At 43.3% G+C, this 22,522-nt stretch overlaps 1 protein-coding gene across 3 annotated transcripts in view; it reads left to right on the forward strand.

The window, feature by feature from the left end:
* LOC143774783 (putative N-acetylated-alpha-linked acidic dipeptidase) overlaps window positions 1–22,522 on the forward strand; it is a 236,518-nt gene that overhangs the window by 15,878 nt on the left and 198,118 nt on the right. For 2 of the 3 annotated variants that reach the window (XM_077262553.1, XM_077262567.1), the window contains exon 1: window positions 12,971–13,337. In XM_077262553.1, the coding sequence (XP_077118668.1) occupies window positions 13,111–13,337 (227 nt within the window). In that variant the 5' untranslated portion in view covers window positions 12,971–13,110. Of the gene's footprint in view, window positions 1–12,970; window positions 13,338–22,522 lie in introns of those variants that run through there. The other variant, XM_077262561.1, reaches the window with a different exon arrangement.

Consider the following 22,522-nt stretch of genomic DNA (forward strand, 5'->3'; position numbering starts at 1 on the left):
CCTGTCACCGTTGGTAATTTGCAACCTAAATTTATTCTGTCTGTAACTTTGATTTGCTCACTGTCGTCTTTTCCTGTCATGGCGTTTGTAGATTCAGGTGCTGCCCTGAGTCTTATGGATCTGTCATTTGCTAAGCACTGTGGTTTTACTCTTGAACCATTAGAAAATCCTATTCCTCTTAGGGGTATTGATGCTACGCCATTGGCAGCAAATAAACCGCAGTATTGGACACAGGTTACCATGTGCATGACTCCTGAACACCGCGAGGTGATACGTTTCCTGGTTTTACATAAAATGCATGATTTGGTTGTTTTAGGGCTGCCATGGTTACAGACCCATAATCCAGTCCTGGACTGGAAGGCTATGTCAGTCTCAAGTTGGGGCTGTCGTGGTATTCATGGGGATTCCCTGCCTGTGTCTATTGCTTCTTCTACGCCTTCGGAAGTTCCGGAGTATTTGTCGGATTATCAGGATGTCTTCAGTGAGTCTGAGTCCAGTGCACTGCCTCCTCATAGGGACTGTGACTGTGCTATAGATTTGATCCCAGGCAGTAAATTTCCTAAGGGAAGACTGTTTAATCTGTCGGTACCTGAACATACCGCTATGCGTTCATATATCAAGGAGTCTCTAGAGAAAGGACATATTCGTCCGTCTTCTTCCCCTCTTGGTGCGGGATTCTTTTTTGTGGCTAAAAAGGACGGATCTTTGAGACCTTGTATTGATTATCGGCTTTTAAATAAGATCACTGTCAAATTTCAGTATCCTTTACCGCTGTTGTCTGACTTGTTTGCCCGGATTAAAGGTGCCAAGTGGTTCACCAAGATAGATCTTCGTGGTGCGTACAACCTTGTGCGCATTAAGCAAGGTGATGAATGGAAAACCGCATTCAATACGCCCGAAGGTCATTTTGAGTACTTGGTGATGCCTTTTGGGCTCTCCAATGCGCCTTCAGTTTTTCAGTCCTTTATGCATGACATTTTCCGGAAGTATCTGGATAAATTTTTGATTGTTTATCTGGATGATATTTTGGTTTTTTCTGATAATTGGGATTCGCATGTGGAGCAGGTCAGGTTGGTCTTTAAAATTTTGCGTGAAAATTCTTTGTTTGTCAAGGGCTCAAAGTGTCTCTCTGGTGTACTGAAGGTTCCCTTTTTGGGGTTCATTTTTTCCCCTTCTGCTGTGGAGATGGACCCAGTCAAGGTCCGAGCTATTCTTGATTGGACTCAGCCCTCGTCAGTTAAGAGTCTACAGAAGTTCTTGGGTTTCGCTAACTTCTACCGTCGTTTTATCGCTAATTTTTCTAGCATTGTGAAACCTTTGACGGATATGACCAAGAAGGGCTCCGATGTAGCTAACTGGGCTCCTGCTGCCGTGGAGGCTTTCCAGGAGTTGAAACGCCGGTTTACTTCGGCGCCTGTTTTGTGCCAGCCCGATGTCTCACTTCCCTTTCAGGTTGAGGTGGATGCTTCAGAGATTGGAGCAGGGGCCGTTTTGTCGCAGAGAGGCCCTGGTTGCTCTGTTATGAAACCTTGTGCCTTTTTCTCTAGGAAGTTTTCGCCTGCCGAGCGAAATTATGATGTGGGCAATCGGGAGTTGTTGGCCATGAAATGGGCATTTGAGGAGTGGCGTCATTGGCTCGAGGGTGCTAAGCATCGTGTGGTGGTCTTGACTGATCACAAAAATCTGATGTATCTCGAGTCTGCTAAACGCCTTAATCCGAGACAGGCCCGCTGGTCATTGTTTTTCTCCCGCTTTGATTTTGTTGTCTCGTATTTACCAGGTTCAAAGAATGTGAAGGCCGATGCTCTTTCTAGGAGCTTTGTGCCTGATGCTCCTGGAGTCGCTGATCCTGTTGGTATTCTTAAAGATGGAGTTATCTTGTCAGCTATTTCTCCGGATCTGCGACGTGTGTTGCAGAGATTTCAGGCTGATAGGCCTGAGTCTTGTCCACCTGACAGACTGTTTGTCCCGGATAAGTGGACCAGCAGAGTCATTTCCGAGGTTCATTCCTCGGTGTTGGCAGGTTACCCGGGAATTTTTGGCACCAGAGATCTGGTGGCCAGGTCATTTTGGTGGCCTTCCTTGTCAAGGGATGTGCGGTCATTTGTGCAGTCCTGTGGGACTTGTGCTCGAGCTAAGCCTTGCTGTTCTCGTGCCAGCGGTTTGCTCTTGCCCTTGCCTGTCCCGAAGAGACCTTGGACACATATCTCCATGGATTTCATTTCTGATCTTCCGCTATCCCAGGGCATGTCCGTTATCTGGGTGATATGTGATCGCTTCTCAAAGATGGTCCATTTGGTTCCTTTGCCTAAGCTGCCTTCCTCTTCCGATCTGGTTCCTGTGTTTTTCCAGAACGTGGTTCGTTTGCACGGCATCCCTGAGAATATTGTGTCAGACAGAGGATCCCAGTTCGTTTCCAGATTCTAGCGATCCTTTTGTAGTAGGATGGGCATTGATTTGTCGTTTTCGTCTGCTTTCCATCCTCAGACTAATGGACAGACGGAGCGAACCAATCAGACTTTGGAGGCTTATTTGAGGTGTTTTGTCTCTGCTGATCAGGACGATTGGGTGACATTCTTGCCGTTGGCTGAGTTTGCCCTTAATAATCGGGCTAGTTCCGCCACCTTGGTTTCGCCTTTTTTCTGCAACTCTGGTTTCCATCCTCGCTTTTCTTCGGGTCATGTGGAGCCTTCTGACTGTCCTGGGGTGGATTCTGTGGTGGATAGGTTGCAGCGGATCTGGAATCATGTGGTGGACAACTTGAAGTTGTCACAGGAGAGGGCTCAGCGCTTTGCCAACCGCCGCCGCGGTGTGGGTCCCCGACTACGCGTTGGGGATTTGGTATGGCTTTCTTCCCGCTTTGTTCCTATGAAGGTCTCCTCTCCCAAATTTAAACCTCGTTTTATTGGGCCTTACAAGATATTGGAAATCCTTAATCCTGTATCTTTTCGTCTGGATCTTCCTGTGTCGTTTGCTATTCACAATGTATTTCATAGGTCCTTGTTGCGGCGGTACATTGTGCCTATAGTTCCTTCTGCTGAGCCTCCTGCTCCGGTGTTGGTTGAGGGCGAGTTGGAGTACATGGTGGAGAAGATCTTGGATTCTCGCCTCTCCAGGCGGAGGCTTCAGTACCTGGTCAAGTGGAAGGGCTATGGTCAGGAGGATAATTCCTGGGTGGTCGCCTCTGATGTTCATGCGGCCGATTTAGTTCGTGCCTTTCATGCCGCTCATCCTGATCGCCCTGGTGGTCGTGGTGAGGGTTCGGTGACCCCTCACTAAGGGGGGGGTACTGTTGTGAATTTACTTTTTGCTCCCTCTAGTGGTTACTAGTTTTTTGACTCTGGTTTTTCTGTCATTCCTTTTATCCGCACCTGGGTCGTTAGTTAAGGGTGTTGCTATTTAAGCTCCCTGGACCTTCAGTTCAATGCCTGGCAACGTAGTTATCAGAGCTAGTCTGCTGTGCTCTTGTCTACTGATCCTGGTTCCAGTTATATCAGCTAAGTCCGCTTTTTGCTTTTTGCTATTTTGTTTTGGTTTTGTATTTTTGTCCAGCTTGTTCCAAATATATATCCTGACCTTTGCTGGAAGCTCTAGGGGGCTGGTGTTCTCCCCCCGGACCGTTAGACGGTTCGGGGGTTCTTGAATTTCCAGTGTGGATTTTGATAGGGTTTTTGTTGACCATATAAGTTACCTTTCTTTATTCTGCTATCAGTAAGCGGGCCTCTCTGTGCTAAACCTGGTTCATTTCTGTGTTTGTCATTTCCTCTTACCTCACCGTTATTATTTGTGGGGGGCTTCTATCCAGCTTTGGGGTCCCCTTCTCTGGAGGCAAGAAAGGTCTTTGTTTTCCTCTACTAGGGGTAGCTAGATTCTCCGGCTGGAGCGTGTCATCTAGAATCAACGTAGGAATGATCCCCGGCTACTTCTAGTGTTGGCGTTAGAAGTAGATATATGGTCAACCCAGCTACCACTGCCCTATGAGCTGGATTTTTGTATTCTGCAGACTTCCACGTTCCTCTGAGACCCTCGCCATTGGGGTCATAACAGTTGTCTTCTCGTTTTGTCCCTATGAGGGTTTCTTCTCCCAAGTTTAAGCCTCGGTTCATCGGCCCGTACAAGATATTGGAGATTCTTAACCCTGTGTCCTTCCGTTTGGACCTCCCTGCATCTTTTTCTATTCATAATGTTTTTCATCGGTCATTATTGCGCAGGTATGAGGTACCGGTTGTGCCTTCCGTTGAGCCTCCTGCTCCGGTGTTGGTTGAGGGCGAGTTGGAGTACGTTGTGGAAAAAATCTTGGACTCCCGTGTTTCCAGACGGAAACTCCAGTATCTGGTCAAATGGAAGGGATACGGTCAGGAGGATAATTCTTGGGTGACTGCCTCTGATGTTCATGCCTCCGATTTGGTCCGTGCCTTTCATAGGGCTCATCCTGATCGCCCTGGTGGTTCTGGTGAGGGTTCGGTGCCCCCTCCTTGAGGGGGGGGTACTGTTGTGAAATTGGATTTTGGGCTCCCCCGGTGGCCACTGGTGGAATTGAACTGGTGTGCATCATCCTCTCTGTTCACCTGTTTCCATCAGGATGTGGGAGTCGCTATTTAGCCTTGCTCCTCTGTCACTTCCATGCCGGTCAACATTGTAATCAGAAGCCTTTTTGTGCATGTTCCTGCTGCTAGACAACTCCCAGCTAAGTTGGACTTAGTCCTTGTTTGTTTTTGCATTTTGTTCCAGTTCACAGCTGTAGTTTCGTTTCTGTGTCTGGAAAGCTCTTGTGATCTGAAATTGCCACTCTTATGTTATGAGTTAATACTAGAGTCTTAACCCCTTCCCGACATGTGACGGTATAGTACGTCACATGTCGGGACCCCCGCTTTGATGTGCGCTCCGGCGGTGAGCGCACATCAAAGTCGCGACATGTCAGCTGTTTTTTACAGCTGACATGTGCGCCCAATAGCGGCGGGTGAAATCGCGATCACCCGCCGCTATTAACTAGTTAAATGCCGCTGTCAAACGCAGACAGCGGCATTTAACTACCGCATCCGGCCGTGCGGCCGGATATGAGCGCATCGCCGACCCCTGTCACATGATCGGGGGTCGGCGATGCTCCTCCATTGTAACCATAGAGGTCCTTGAGACCTCTATGGTTACTGATTGCCGGTGGCTGTGAGCGCCCCCCTGTGGTCGGCGCTCACAGCACACCTGCATTTTAGCTACATAACAGCGATCTGATGATCGCTGTTATGTAGCAGAGCCGATCGGGCTGTGCCTGCTTCTAGCCTCCCATGGAGGCTATAGAAGCATGGCAAAAGTAAAAAAAAAAAGTTTTTAAAAATGTGAAAAAAATAAAAAAAACATAAAAGTTTAAATCACCCCCCTTTCGCCCCAATCAAAATAAATCAATAAAAAAAAACAAAAACCTACACATATTTGGTATCGCCGCGTTCAGAATCGCCCGATCTATCAATTAAAAAAAAGCATTAACCTGATCGCTAAATGGCGTAATGAGAAAAAAATTCGAAACGCCAGATTTACGTTTTTTTGGTCGCCACGACATTGCATTAAAATGCAATAACGGGCGATCAAAAGAACGTATCTACACCAAAATGCTATCATTAAAAACGCCAGCTCGGCACGCAAAAAATAAGCCCTCACCTGACCCCAGATCACGAAAAATGGAGACGCTACGAGTATCGGAAAATGGCGCAATTTTGTTTTGTTTTGTTTTTTGCAAAGTTTGGAATTTTTTTTCACCACTTAGGTGAAAAATAACCTAGTCATGTTAGGTGTCTATGAACTCGTAGTGACCTGGAGAATCATAATGGCAGGTCAGTTTTAGCATTTAGTGAACCTAGCAAAATAGGCAAGCAAAAAACAAGTGTGGGATTGCACTTTTTTTGCAATTTCACTGCACTTGGAATTTTTTTCCCGTTTTCTAGTACACGACATGCTAAAACCAATGATGTCGTTCAAAAGTACAACTCGTCCCGCAAAAAATAAGCCCTCACATGGCCAAATTGACAGAAAAATAAAAAAGTTATGGCTCTGGGAAGGAGGGGAGCGAAAAACGAAAACGGAAAAACGGAAAAAGCTCCGGGGGTGAAGGGGTTAAAGTAATTTCAGGATGGTATTTTGATAGGGTTTTCAGCTGACCATGAAAGTGCCCTTTCTGTCTTCCTGCTATCTAGTAAGCGGACCTCAATTTTGCTAAACCTATTTTCATACTACGTTTGTCATTTCATCTAAAATCACCGCCAATATTTGTGGGGGCCTCTGTCTGCCTTTCGGGGAAATTTCTCTAGAGGTGAGCCAGGACTATATTTTCCTCTGCCAGGATTAGTTAGTCCTCCGGCCGGCGCTGGGCGTCTAGGGATAAAACGCAGGCTACGCTACCCGGCTACTGTTAGTTGTGCGGCAGGTTTAGTTCATGGTCAGTTTAGTTTCCATCCTTCCAAGAGCTAGTTCGTATGTTTGCTGGGCTATGTTCTCTTGCCATTGAGAACCATAACATGATAGTATAGGGAAAATACAGTGACAGCAGAGCCACAAAAAATAGAGGTACATAACTTAAGGAAGTCTTCAGACCAGGACTATATGTGTGTGTATATATGTATGTGTATATATATATATATATATATATATATATATATATATATATATATATATATATATATATATATATATATATATATATATATAGTACAGACCAAAAGTTTGGACACACCTTCTCATGTAAAGATTTTTCTGTATTTTCATGACTATGAAAATTGTACATTCACAGTGAAGGCATCAAAACTATGAATTAACACATGTGGAATTATATACTTAAGAAAAAAGTGTGAAACAACGGAAAATATGTCTCATATTCTAAGTTCTTCAAAGTAGCCACCTTTTGCTTTGATGACTGCTTTGCACACTCTTGGCATTCTCTTGATGAGCTTCAAGAGGTAGTCACCGGGAATGGTCTTCCAACAATCTTGAAGGAGTTCCGAGAGATGCTTAGCACTTGTTAGCCCTTTTGCCTTCATTTTGCGGTCCAGCTCACCCCAAACCATCTCGATTGGGTTCAGGTCTGGCGTAGCACCCCATCACTCTTCTTCTTGGTCAAATAGCCCTTACACAGCCTGGAGGTGTGTTTGGGGTCATTGTCCTGTTGAAAAATAAATGATGGTCCAACTAAACGCAAACCGGATGGAATAGCATGCAGCTGCAAGATGCTGTGGTAGCCATGCTGGTTCAGTGTGCCTTCAATTTTGAATAAATCCCCAACAGTGTCACCAGCAAAGCACCCCCACACCATCACACCTCCTCCTCCATGATTCACGGTGGGAACCAGGCATGTAGAGTCCATCCGTTCACCTTTTCTGTGTCGCACAAAGACACGGTGGTTGGAACCAAAGATCTCAAATTTGGACTCATCAGACCAAAGCACAGATTTCCACTGGTCTAATGTCCATTCCTTGTGTTCTTTATCCCAAACAAGTCTCTTCTGCTTGTTGCCTGTCCTTAGCAGTGGTTTCCTAGCAGCTATTTTACCATGAAGGCCTGCTGCACAAAGTCTCCTCTTAACAGTTGTTGTAGAGATGTGTCTGCTGCTAGAACTCTGTGTGGCATTGACCTGGTCTCTAATATGAGCTGCTGTTAACCTGCTATTTCTGAGGCTGATGACTCAGATAAACTTATCCTCAGAAGCAGAGGTGACTCTTGGTCTTCCCTTCCTGGGGCGGTCCTCATGTGAGTAAGGTTTCTTTGTAGCGCTTGATGGTTTTTGCCACTGCACTTGGGGACACTTTCAAAGTTTTCCCAATTTTTCAGACTGACTGACCTTCATTTCTTAAAGTAATGATGGCCACTCGTTTTTCTTTACTTAGCTGCTTTCTTCTTGCCATAATACAAATTCTAACAGTCTATTCAGTAGGACTATCAGCTGTGTATCCACCAGACTTCTGCACAACACAACTGATGGTCCCAACCCCATTTATAAGGCAAGAAATCACACTTATTAAACCTGACAGGGCACACCTGTGAAATGAAAACCATTCCCGGTGACTACCTCTTGAAGCTCATCAAGAGAATGCCAAGAATGTGCAAAGCGGTCATCAAAGCAAAAGGTGGCTACTTTGAAGAACCTAGAATATAAGACATAATTTCAGTTGTTTCACACTTTTTTGTTAAGTATATAATTCCACATGTGTTATTTCATAGTTTTGATGCCTTCAGTGTGAATTTACAATTTTCATAGTCATGAAAATACAGAAAAATCTTTCAAATAGAAGGTGTGTCCAAACCTTTGGTCTGTACTGTATGTATATATATATATATATATATATATATATATATATATATATATATATACATATATATGTATGTATATATACAGTTGTGGCCAAAGGTATTGACACCCCTGCAATTCTGTCAGATAATACTCAGTTTCTTCCTGAAAATGATTGCAATCTTCATTTAATTTGTCTTAAATGAAAAAAACACAAAAAGAATTGTCCTAAAGCCAAATTGGATATAATTCCACACCAAACATAAAAAAGGGGGTGGACAAAAGTATTGGCACTGTTCGAAAAATCATGTGATGTGTAATTAACAGCACCTGTAACTTACCTGTGGCACCTAACAGGTGTTGGCAATAACTAAATCCCACTTGCAGCCAGTTGACATGGATTAAAGTTGACTCAACCTTTGTCCTGTTTCTTTGTGTGTACCACATTGAGCATGGAGAAAAGAAAGAAGACCAAAGAACTGTCTGAGGACTCGAGAAACCAAATTGTGAGGAAGCATGAGCAATCTCAAGGCTACAAGTCCATCTCCAAAGACCTGAATGTTCCTGTGTCTACCGTGCACAGTGTCATCAAGAAGTTTAACGCCCATAGCACTGTGGCTAACCTCCCTAGATGTGGACAGAAAAGAAAATTGACAAGAGATTTCAACGCAAGATTGTGCGGATGTTGGATAAAGAACCTCGACTAACATCCAAACAAGTTCAAGCTGCCCTGCAGTCCGAGGGTACAACAATGTCAACCTGTACTATCCGTTGGCGGATGAATGAAAAGGGACTGTATGGTAGGAGACCCAGGAAGACCCCACTTCTTACCCCGATACATAAAAAAGCCAGGCTGGAGTTTGCCAAAACTTACCTGAAAAAGCCTAAAACGTTTTGGAAGAATGTTCTCTGGTCAGATGAGACAAAAGTAGAGCTTTTTGGGCAAAGGCATCAGCATAGAGTTTACAGGAGAAAATAAGAGGCATTCAAAGAAAAGAACACGGTCCCTACAGTCAAACATGGCAGAGGTTCCCTGATGTTTTGGGGTTGCTTTGCTGCCTCTGGCACTGGACTGCTTGACCGTGTGCATGGCATTATGAAGTCTGGAGACTACCAACAAATTTTGCAGCATAATGTAGGGCCCAGTGTGAGAAAGCTGGGTCTCCCTCAGAGGTCATGGGTCTTCCAGCAGGACAATAACCCAAAACACACTTCAAAAAGCACTAGAAAATGGTTTGAGAGAAAGCACTGGAGACTTCTAAGGTGGCCAGCAATGAGTCCAGACCTGAATCCCATAGAATACCTGTGGAGAGATCTAAAAATGGCAGTTTGGAGAAGGCACCCTTCAAATATCAGGGACCTGGAGCAGTTTGCCAAAGAAGAATGGTCTAAAATTCCAGCAGAGCATTGTAAGAAACTCATTGATGGTTACCGGAAGCGGTTGGTCGCAGTTATTTTGGCTAAAGGTTGTGCAGCCAAGTATTAGGCTGAGGGTGCCAATACTTTTGTCTGGCCCATGTTTGCAGTTTTGTGTGAAATGAACAATGTTTTGCTTTTTGCTTCATTCTCTTTTGTGTTTTTTCATTTAAGACAAATAAAATGAAGATAATAATACCAAAGAATTTATGATTGCAATCATTTTCAAGAAGAAACTGAGTATTATCTGACAGAATTGCAGGGGTGTCAATACTTTTGGCCACAACTGTATATATATATATATATATATATATATATATATATATATATATATATATATATATATATATATATATATATATATATATATATATATATATATATATATATATATATATATATATATACAGGGTGAAAACAAGAAAACAAACTAATCTCAGTCCTTTTCTAGTATTGCTCTGATCAATAGGGAAAAAGCAAAAAAATCAACAGATTTACTCCTGTCAGGGATATCAAACACAAACAATATGTATAGTTTATTCATTTCTTATTTTATTGCCTTTATTAAGTTAGAATATTAATTAGAGGGGTGAAAATACAAATGTATCAGAAGAGATGGACCATAAGTCCCATATGATTTACAATTTGTTGGATGATTGACAAGGACTGAATACAGAAGTAGACACAGTTTACAGAAAACTAAGCAGGAAATATATAAAACCTTAATCACGGTTTACCCAAATATTATCCTTTATATAATGAAAGCGATATCATTTTCCAGCCGTGTTCATATTTCTGTTTTAGCATTCTGATTGTGCGTTCAGTTTGGAGGAACAGACAAATGGAATAAGGTAAAACGTGAGCCCGTTGCATTACTGATACAAATGGAAGCAGACTGTCCATATTCTGCAATGTGTCATCTTTTAGAACAGAAGAAATATTTCTGCATGCTTCGATTTTCCTTCCATTGTAAAAATGGACAGAACAGAACCCAGATGAACCTCATAAAATGAATGGGGTCCCACACCTACTAAGTGTCTTAGTAACGCAACCGATCTTTTTTAATACTCCATTTGTCTGTTCTGCTTGAAAAACTTTCTTATTGTTTGTAAGATCTTGGCTTGCTGCTGACCGTTCAATAGAATCCTTCATCATTCACAGCCATTTGAAAGAAAAATCCATCCTGGTCACACAATGGATTCATAGCACATGGGTACCACGTTGTGGGTGATATACTTTCAGCTTGCCCAGATGCAATGTCGCAAGGCCTTTTACAGAATTAATTGTAAATTGATTGCTCATTGCGTTCAGTCACTCGGTTGTACAGAAACTACGAGGCCATAATGTCTGGGCAATTGACAATTTCTAATAATACAGTTAAAAGTCACTGTGACTTTCACGAAGCGGCGGCACTGTCCCTGCGTCTCAGACATGCGCCCACAGCTGCATAAGACCCTACCCCATTAAGACACACAAGTCCATCATACGACCAGAACATTAGAGTTAGACAATGAAGGCCAGTGTTGGTTGACTACAAGCAGAGATCTTTAAAGATGTGAGGAATTGATAGAGAAAGCCACTCCACTTAGCAGTTCCCAATGAACTCTTTAGTTTTCACCCTTATACAGTCATCAAGCCTTTGCTGCCCAAGGCCCCTGGGTTGCTTTTATTGAGCAGTTGCTGGCCGAAGGAGCAAGTTGACAGTAAAATAGTAAAGGAACTGGGTCAGTGACAGTAAGACGGGGGATAGGGGGGCAGGAATGTAGTTAGGAGAATAGTCAGGATCAAGTCTAGGGGAAAGACAGTGAAGTAACCAGAGTCCAAAGTGAATTCCAGAAAATTCCAGAAAAGCACATAAAGGGTGATTAGGAGTAGAAAAAAAGAGGTGCAAAAGCTGGGTCAGAATTCTAGGAATCACTACTATAATACATAACAGGAGCCGAGGAATACAATTCAATAACAGACAATGGCAGAATGACAGCATTGGATTAAAAAGTAAAGTAGCGTGTCCTCAGCAGACATTGCGTCCACACTGACAATAGACCCAGTGATGGACTGCAGCCAGCGGACAGTCAACAAGGCCAAAAATACATATATCAAAGTAATGACCAAGTGGCAGGGTACTAATCACACCATCCAGCAGGAGGAGACACATTAGGGGCTTAGCAGTGAATATGTCGACCAACGGAAGAGAATCACTCCACCAGCATATGGAGAAAGAACTGGGCGATGAGCGAGCCACCTAGCGATGATACCATTGCTTCCTCCCTTGCTGTCACCGCCATTGAGACAGCCAGAGAGTCGGCACCTGACAGAAGGAGCTGGAACAAGATCAGCTGAAAGTGGAATAACCCTTTAAATTACACATGCTCTAGACACTAGCAGCTCTTTTAGAAGGTTATCCATTATATAAAGGGTAAAACAATGTTTGTTTCCTAAGGTTTGAGTATTTGTAGCAAATTTTTCTGCTGCAAAAAAACAGAGCATGGGCAGGAAAAATGCTACATAAAGAACGCACAACTTTTACATGTTTTTACATGCATTTTTTGGCCCCATTCAATGGGAATGGGTGAAAAACACTGCAAAATTGCTGAAAGAATGCTGCAGACTAGAAAAAACGCTTAATTCTAGATTCTTAGCCCGATTATACGTACGTTGGTTACTGTATGCACTGTCAAACAAATTTGGTCTTGTTGACTGAAGCAAGGACCATATGGCTTTAGAGTAGACTAACATATGATACGTACTGACATAGAGACACCAGCCGGCCGTCCAGTACATTATACCAACATCAAGTGACAGATGATCTTTGCAATTTTGCCTTTGACATGAAGAAACACCTCCGTCCTCGCCCTGGGCTGCGATATTCTGCAAGCTACAAAACATGTGAAAATTAGATGTGACAATATTGAAACCAATGTCAGGAGAAATATGCGTCGTTCTCCCAGAAAATTGTATTATTGAACAAAATCTGTATAAAAAAAAAAGTCAAAATACAATTTGAAAGGTTTTCTTTTCAATATTTAAATTACAGAATGTAAGCTTTAGTTATGTTCTTGTCGTTTCTGACATACTTATTGGAGTGAAAGCCTGAAATGGATTAAAAAAAAGCAGGGGAACAATATAAAGAAAAATTTAAAACATCTCCTGTCTTCTGCATGCATTTCTGTGTTTGGCTGTAAAATAAAAAAAGCAAAAAAAAAATCAAGAGTCATGTTTCCAGTATAATACCATTGTCATAAATTAAATTATGCAGTCATAATAACATATGTTCACCATGTTTTTTTTCTGCTGTTTTACATAACCAAAAATGTGCTCAGGCTCAGTTCTCTTAGATATACAACAAGGGGACATATAGGCAATATACATCCTTTCACATGTACCGTAACTATAAAAATGGTTTATTACATGACCGATAATCAATCATGAATTCATGCTTCATTCTAGTGCTAATTACAATGAACTGGAAGAAAATTCCGGGACTGATAACGTTGGCAGTAGCCTCGCTGGGAATTGGAATATTGATAGGACATTTTTCAATTATTCCTCCACAACTTTCATGGCTGAAGAAAATGAGCAAAGATGGAGATCCTGTGTACAGCCAACAACTTCATCAAGAGATCCAGGCTGAGGAAATTCGCAAAAACTTACAGTAAGACTAAAGATTTATAACAAACTGGACCATTAATATTATTAATTTGTGCTCAGTAAATAGTGGGTTCAATTCTCCCAACAGGAGCATTCCCTATTGTGCATTTAATAATATTAAATCAGAATTCTTTACCAAATTTCCCTAAAATTAGAGAAGATCTCAGTTTCTTGCTCTCCCCAACACCATCCCCAACCACTTGAAGACTTGTCATAATAAAGGAATCTGTATACAGAAGATCACATTTACTGATAGCATTGCCTTCAAATGGTGGTTTCCTCAAAGGTATGTCCTTCCCTGGTTGCATTTTTGGGTTCCAAGTGACTCAGATCCCGTTTATGACATCCATAGAATTTTATAATCTCTTACTATACTCCTTTGTGTCTCCAGAGTAGGACATGCTTCCAAGGTCTACTGCGAATTTTTCCAGGAGGAGACACAGAGGCACACAGGGATTTATTGCTCTCAGGTTCCATGAGAATAAAAACTTCTTGCTGCAATCAATGTACGTCATATTGATGGTATACTGACATGATGCAATCGTGCTGCTTTTTTTAAGCAATTTTCTGGAATTTCTTTGTAAGTGCCACTTTTTTTGCTGTGATTCTGTAAGATCACGGCACAAATGATGCAAATGATGTAATTTTAAACAGTTCTGAATATTGCGGCAAAAAAACACAAAGCAAAATCTTCCTCTTAGTGATGAGCGAGTGTGCTCGTTACTCGAAATTTCCGAGCATGCTTGGCTGGTCTCTAAGTATTTTGGGCGTGCTCGGAAATTATGCTTCCTCTCAGATTCTCTCATTGAAAGTGACAGTTTTCCTGAACCTTTTTTTTTTTACAACTGCCCTTAAACACGCCCCTTTTCTTACCACCACCAATCCCATTTAAACCCTGCAAAAAGCCTTTTTTGAAACCTTCCCCTAGCCATCGAACTTTCTGATTAACAAACAATTCGCCCCAAATGAAAACAGCTACTACAATCGGAAACAACTTCAATAACGCAACATTTTTTGTCAGACCCCTTCGTTGCCACTCCTCTGGCCATCTCCCTTTACAATAGGCTCCGTAACCAGCCCCGCCGGCTGCATCAGTGTAGATTTCACAGTCAAAATTACTCAAAACCTCATGCTGAATCAGCGACCGTCTGTTATACCGTTCCAAAAAACGCTGCCACACCTTTAAATCCTCCCTGTGCTCCCTTTTTAAACAGACAAAATGGTGCACTGCGCGCACTCCCGCTGTCGCTCCAGCCAGCCTCCGGCAAAAAATTGTGCCCATTGGTATGATTCTGCTCGCAAAATTTAAACCACCTAGTAACGACTGCAACTCCTTCAACGTCAGTTTATGCAGTTTTCTAACCCTATTCACTTCCTGTTTCAATAACAATAATTTATCGTCCAGTAACCGACATTCCATCCTCTCTGAATCAATCAAAATTCCATGGAAGCTTAAAACTGTGCCAGGGCCTTCTGTCTACTCTTCTGCTAAAGACACACCAAAAAGAATCGCCACCCATTCCATGGCTACCAACGTATTCTTACACAACAACGAATCTGGCGGACCTATAAATAAAAAATCATCCAGATAATGAATCACTGAATGGATGCCAGCAACATCCCTAACCACCCACTCTAAAAATGTACTAAACGTTTCAAACAAAGAACATGAAATTGCCAACCCATCGGTAAGCATCTATCCAAGTAATATCCGCCCTTCCAAAAACAACCTAAAAGCGGAATTCTGTCTGGGTGAACCGGAAGTAACCTAAAAGCCGATTCGATATCGGTTTTTGCCAACAAAGTGCCCATCCCGTATTGTCGAACCCATCGCACAGCCGTATCAAACGATGTGTATTCCACTGTACACAACTCCTGCGCAATACCGTCATTAACCGACCGACCTTTTGGGTACGACAAATGTTGAATCAATCGAAACTTATTTGGTTCCTTCTTTGGTACAACCCCCAGCGGAGAAATGTCCATCCCTGCAACAGGCAAAGACAAGAACGGACCCACCATCCTACCCAATTCAACCTCTTTCTGCAATTTTAAAGTAACAACCTCTGAATGCCAATCAGCCGACCTCAAATTCTTAACAGAAAACGGAACCGTGTGATTGGGGGGAGGAATTCTAAAACCTTCTGCAAATCCACTATAAATGACCCTTGCCTTCTCCTGGTCCGAATACCTATTTAGAAAGGGGGCCATCTTTTGAAGTCTCACCGGTGTCACCCCCATGACCGGCACCCACTGAGGGCCTACCCTTTGCTCTCTTAAAACATTTTGCAGCTCCGTGGGAGCTTCCATTGCAAAAGAAGCACACATGCCTGAACTTACATGTACTGCCGTACTTGCACTGGCCATTGTTAAATTGCCAACACGTTCCGGACTTCTCTTTTGATCCCTGTGCACCCTGTCCGCTGCTCCCATGTCCTGCTTGTTGGCTGCTGCTACCACCACTTTCGTGAAAGGACTGCCCATACCGGACCAGCGCCATAACTTTCAGCCACAGCCCAATTTTTTTTTGATCCCACTTAATCTCAGGTCTCACTGCTTTCCTCTGTCTAAATTGCTCCTCATAATGAAGCCACGCCATACCCCCGTATGTACGGTGCGCTTCCCTGATCGCATCCAAATAGCAGAAAAGACCCGAGCAGGCCGGCTTGGTGAATTCCTGCTGGGACGGGCACATCGGGGGGAAGCTGCATGACTGTGCCCGCTGTCCGCAGGGTCCCCGGAGGGGCTCCTGAGCCTGCGCCTGCTGCGCACCACGATGTCCGGCGACAGTCTCTCCGGGGGCCTTGTCCTCCTGCCCCTCCTGCTCGACTCCTGTGAACTAGAGGCCCCAAGGATAGTAGACAGCTGCTCCTGCAGCCACCCTCCCCGTCGAGAGCGAGCCATGTCCCAGAGCCTTTCCATCAGATCATCCACTGACTCCATAAGGTAAAGCTCCCAAATTCTTCCTCTCAGATTTTCCAGCTTCCTCTCAGATTCTCTCATTGAAAGTGAGAGTTTTCCCGCACTTTTTTTTTTTACAACTGCCCCTAAACACACCCCTTTTTTTAGCACCACCAATCCCATTTAAACCCCGCAAAAAGCCTTTTTTGAAACCCTCCCCTAGCCAACAGCAGTCATGGGGGGCTTTCATTTAGCTTCGCCTATTCCTGCCCCCATCTTGAACAATGGGTATTTTTTTATAGTCATTGTTGAGATACAATACAGTGGCATGTAAAAGTTTGGGCACCACTGGTCAAAATTACTGTTATTGTGAATAGTTAAGCAAGTTGAAGATAAAATAATCTCTAAAAGGCCTAAAGTTAAAGATGACACATCTCTTTTGTATTTTATGCAAAAAAATATATATTTTCATCTTTTACATTTTAAAAATTACAGAAAGGAAAATGGGCTGATGCAAAAGTTTGGACACCCTCTATGGTTTTAAGTACCTAGTAGCACCCCCTTTTGAAAGGATCACAGCTTGTAAATACTTTTTGTAACCAAACAAGAGTCTTTCAATTCTTGTTTGAGGAATTTTCATCCATTCTTCCTTGGAAAATTCTTCCAGTTCTGTGAGATTTCTGGGTCATCTTGCATGCACTGCTATTTTGAGGTCTAGCTACAGATTTTCAATGATGTTCAGATCAGGGCACTGTGAGGGCCATCGTAAAATCTTCAGCTTGCGCATTTTGAGGTAGTCTATTGTGGAATCTCAAATGGTTTTAGGATCATTATCCATTTATAGAAGCCATCCTGTTTAAACTTCAGCTTTTTTACAGATTGTGTTATGTTTGCATCAAGAATCTGTTAAAATTTCATTGAATCAATTCCTCCCTCTAACCGTGAAATGTTCGCTATGTCATTGGCTGCAACACAAACCCCAAAGCATGATTGATCCACCCCAATGCTTAATGGTTGGCGAGATGTTCTTTTCCTGAAATTCTGTGCCCTTTTTTCTCCACGCATACCTTTTATCATTGTGGCCAATGTTCTATTTTAATCTCACCGGTACACAGGACTTGTCTACAAAATGCATCAGGCTTGTTTAGATGTTCTTTTGCATATTTCTGACTCTGAATTTTATGGTGAAGACGCAGTAGAGATTTTTTTAAGATGACTCTTTCATGAAGGCCATTCTGAACAGTAGAACAATGTACCATAACGCCAAAGTTTGCTAAATCTTTCTGAAGGTATTTTGCAATCAAGCAGGGGTTCTGTTTTGCCTCTCTAGCAACCATCTCTCACTAAAATTGTGCTTGGTCTTCCAGACCTTATCTTGACCTCCACTGTTCCTGTTAACTGTCATTTCTCAACTAAGGAAAGGGCAACTTGAAAACGCTTTGGTATCTTCTTATATCCTTCTCCTGCTTTGTGAGCCTCCATCAGTTTCATTTGCAGAGTGCTAGGCAACTGCTTAGAAGAACCCATGGCTGTTGTTTTTTGGCCCAAGGTTAGAGAAGGCTGGGTTTTAATAAAGCAGGGAAATTTGAATCACCTGGCCTTTCCTAACGATTTTCCTAACGATGATAGTGAACAGCCATAATCCTAACAGGCTAATTAAGGTCTGAAACCTTGGTCAAAGCTATCTGAGCACACAAATCTCCATGGGTGCCCAAACTTTTGAATCAACCCATTTTCCTTTTTGTAAATTTTAACATGTAAAAGATAAAAAAATATATCTTTTACCTAAAATACAAAGGAAATGTGTCTTCTTGAGCTTTAAGCCTTCCAGAGATCATTTCATCTTCAACTTGTTTAGCTGTTCAAACTCTTACATGCCATTGTTCTTAGTTCTTTCTACTTGTTCCCTATATGACTATGTTATTTCTCTTTAACCTTTGAATGTCAAGGTCATATTAAGTATATGTGGCCAGGAATTCTCTTCCATGACAGATGACTTAAGGTTCATGTAGACTGCGCTATGACGTATAGTGCCATTCTATTCATTATTAATGAGACCACCAGAGATCGCAGTGCACACTAGAATGAATGGAGCGGCAGTGCACATGAACAACCTGCACGGGGCTATACACATAGTTAAAAGGGGACAACATTCAAACCGGAGACTACCCCTTTTAAGATTCAAGCTTATGTATCTGTAATAAGTGATACATGATCACTGCAGTTCATGGTCATTGTTTTTGTTAAAGAAACAAATTTTAGTTAGTTCCATAAATCATTATCTATGAATTAAACTTTAACCCTTGATGAAATTCACTTATGTTAAAACTTTACTTAAAGCGTTACACAGTTGATCACTTATTAAATATGTACATATATGAAGCAGGTAGTTTTAGCCCCTCACACACACGATTGCTCACCTATTAATTTATAGGGTGTCTTTAAAAGAAAACAAAATAAAATTATTTGCAGGCTACAGTTGGAAAATTAAGATTCAGCTGGCAAGCAATGCTGGGCACTGGTAAAGTAAAGCTTAGGAAATTTGTGTTTGCAGTTTTAATTATCAAGTAGTGTCACAATGTATTGTTACCATGCAGCTTCAAGTCTGTAATGCCAGTCCGAGCACTGTGGCCAGATCTCTGTCTGATTACAGCTGTCTGACTGCGCCCTGTCAGTTGTGAGATCTCACAAGGTGCCGATCTGTACACAAAACGGTGCAGACAAGGTAAGGCATTGTTCCCCAGTCTTGTACGAGTGTTGCAAGGAGGAGCCAGAAAGTCACCAAGCCAGAATCTTTAGACCTCTTTAAGATGGTTGTGTTTTGGTCAGTGGGCTGTCTATGTGCACAACAAGCCACATTCATGGACTTCACACTGACCAATGTACAGTACAAGCGCACTCGAGACATTTTCTACATAGACCTTTTCTTTTTTTGGGACAAGAATAGACCATGTAAAAGCCAGCAGCTCTTGTACCCATCCGAGATACGGACAAGCTCACAGATCCAGTGATATCCATAATTTGTGAACATTACTGGCCTAAAAAGTTCTACAATCATCAGAGCTTAAGCTTTAGGGTATCTGCACACGATCCGGAGTTGCTGCGGGTTTGATGCTGTGTACTTATGCAGCATCAAATCTACACTGTGTTCCAAATTATTATGTACATAGAGTTTAGGAGTGATAAAGTTAGAATTTTTTTGTTTGTCATTTAAACTCATTGATGGTGATGTGTGTCAGGGCTCTTTATATCACTGAAAGCAATTGCAGATACCTGTGCAAATTAGTTTGGCAGGTGTGTCTAAATAAGCCTACATTTTTTGCCAAAATGGGAAAGAAAAAGGATGTGTCAGCTGCTGAGAAGCAACAAATTGTGGAGTATTTAGGTCAAGGCATGACTACAATCAACATTGCCAAGACACTTCATCGTGATCATCGCACAATCAAGAAGTATGTAGCTGATTCCCAGCACACACATGTGCGTGCTGATAAGGAAAAATTGAGGACTCTTTCCAACAGGCAATTGCGTAAGGTTAAAAGAGCAGCTGCAAAAATGCCTTGTCATAGTAGCAGACAAGTTTTTGAAGCTCCTGGTGCCTCCAACGTCCCCAGAACAACAAGATGCAGGGTCCTTCAGAGGTTTGCAGCTGTGCGTAAGCCATCCTGTCGACCACCTCTATCCACTGCACACAAGCAGAAACGGCTCCAGTGGGCCAAACGATACATGAAGACTGACTTCCAAACTGTTTTGTTCACCGATGAGTGCCGTGCAACGCTCGATGGTCCAGATGGATGGAGTGGAGGATGGCTGGTTGATGGACACCCCATGAAAACACGGCTAAGGCGCAACAAGGAGGAGGTGGAGTAATGTTTTGGGCTGGAATCATGGGGAGAGAGATTGTCGGCCCCTTTATGATCCCTGAAGGGGTAAAGATGAACTCCATAATCTATGTGGAGTTTCTAAAACAACACTTCCTGCCATGGTTCAAGAGGAAGAACCGTGCTTTCTGCAGCAAGATCATTTTCATGCATGATAATGTGGAGCGCCCCCACACCGCCGCAGGGCCGAGGGGTACCCGGAGCCAGGCCTCTAGGTCTCAGTCCTGGGGTTGTCACGGTGGCTAGACCCGGTCCGTGGCCCTGTCTGTCAGTGGGGGACGTCCGGTGCAGTAAGTGATGTTGTAGCGGTGCAGTTGTGGGGTGCAGGTCGCGGTAAATAACGAGGACACCAGGTTGCAGTCTCTTTACCTCTTTACTGAAGCTCTCTGGGTCCTCAGTCCGGAATACGGCTCACCAGGCTGCGCAAGTCCGGCCGGTCCAATGGCACTTCCAGAGCTCTCCTTGCAGGTGGAAATCGGTGCCTTCCTTCTAGCGCTATGTGTTGCAGTCCTTCCCTGCTGTGCTTACGGAAAGTACCCCACAACTGTTGTGTCTGTTTCTCGTGTTCCCTCACAACAACTTAATTCGCAATGATCTTCCTCGTCCCTCCAGATACTATGGTAGGAACGCACCCGTATGACGGGGAGGCTCGGAGATCTTCCGGGACTCTATCTGCGCCCCTCTCCTGTTGGTACCCCCCTTTGCCTTCCTGGGTGATGCGTGAGACAGTCCGCCTCAAGCTAACTGCCCTGCCGTAGGTCTGAGGTATGGCTTGAAACTCTTTACCTCCTCGGCGTTCCGGCCACCGGTAGTGCGCCTCAGTAAGGTGCTGCCTCTTTCAGCACAACCCTCACTGGTATCTCCTTTCGCTTGATTTCGTTTCTCACTCAGCACAATCTATCTCGCTTCTTAGTCCTTCCTTGGGCACCGCCGCTATGCTGAGCAGGCACGGTCCCTTTACGTTCTTTCCATGCCAGGCCTCTGCCAGGATCCCACCCCTGGCAGAGACCCTACAGTCTCTCCCTTCACAACACCCTCTGCCACCAGGTGTTGCTTCGTTCAATCCCGTCAGCGTTCTCTCTAACTTCCTGCCTGACCCCCAGTTTACCCACTATGGTGGGGAGTGGCCTAATGAATAGCACCCTTAGCTCCCCCCGGAGGCCCAGCTGTGAAATGTATTGGTGACTGTGATACCTGCTCAGAGAACTCCTTCAGTGCCATCGAACGCACCATGGCCCCCCCTTAGTGGCTGAGCCATGATACTGCAACGACCAGGACTCTGGGGCGCTGCACTCCCCCCTGGTTAAACACAGTACTCCGGGACTGGGAAGAAAAACAACAATACAGGTTAGCAAAAAGACATACAATTTTGTTGAGTGCAAATAACAGTAAGTATACTTAAGTAAGCTTCCCTTTATGGGAGGTGAGGACACTTTTAACGTTACAAACATAATCAACATTATAAATTACAGAGCATAAATAACTTCTGTTACCCAACCGGGTATTCTACTTAGTGCAATTTTTGGAACAATAACTTAACATTGCCTTTAAGAAACTCACACTCTTAGTCTATCAAAGGCCTTCCTATAATCACATTATAAGGCATTTCAACTTTACATTCTCCTTCTTGTGAACCTGCAGGACCGCCTGTCCCTACGGCACCAGGCCTACTGCCTCTCCTTTCTTTTACAGGACCGCCCTGTTCAGCCAGGGCCTACTGCCTTTCGCTACTATACACAGTATAGACATAACATTCCTTTCATTTAAAGAACTCTGAGCCCGCTCTACTCGGCTCCTTTAAGGACTCACTCTCTAACCCCTACGGGTTCACTCTCTGTCCTTAGCAATAAAGTAACTTTTCAATGGGGACGCAGGGTTTACCTTCTATCCTCACCCTCATTATTACTTCTCTTACTTTCAACTATGCAGGCTTCTACATCTACCCCTACGGGCTCTCTGCATCTTTCCTTTCTACAAAACATTATTCAGATTTCACATTTCAACAACTTCAACACATATAACTCGGCATGTAAAACAGTTACATTTTCTTTTTCAAGGCATCATTATCACATTACTGTTCGGTAACAGTATCTCTTTCAAATTTACTTCGTCACATCCCCTTTAAGAGGGGACCAAGTCTTTCTGAGGTAGCTCGTCTTCTCAGCCTACCAGTCTTATGCAAAGTTCCAGCCCGGGATCTTCACAAAGTGTCTTTAACTAGGACTAGTAGGAAAGGTTTCTTCGCAAAGTGTCTTTAACTAAAACCAGTAGAGAAGGAATCTTCGCAAAGTGTCTTTTGGCTCAAACCAATAGGGCAAATATCTTCGCAAAGTGTCTTTGGCTAAAACCAGTAGGGAGCACCTTTAAGAAGGTGCAAACTATTTACAAGGGAAGTTCGAATCATGCACAG

Source organism: Ranitomeya variabilis, chromosome 1 (assembly GCF_051348905.1).
Source record: "Ranitomeya variabilis isolate aRanVar5 chromosome 1, aRanVar5.hap1, whole genome shotgun sequence".
NCBI lineage: Eukaryota > Metazoa > Chordata > Amphibia > Anura > Dendrobatidae > Ranitomeya > Ranitomeya variabilis.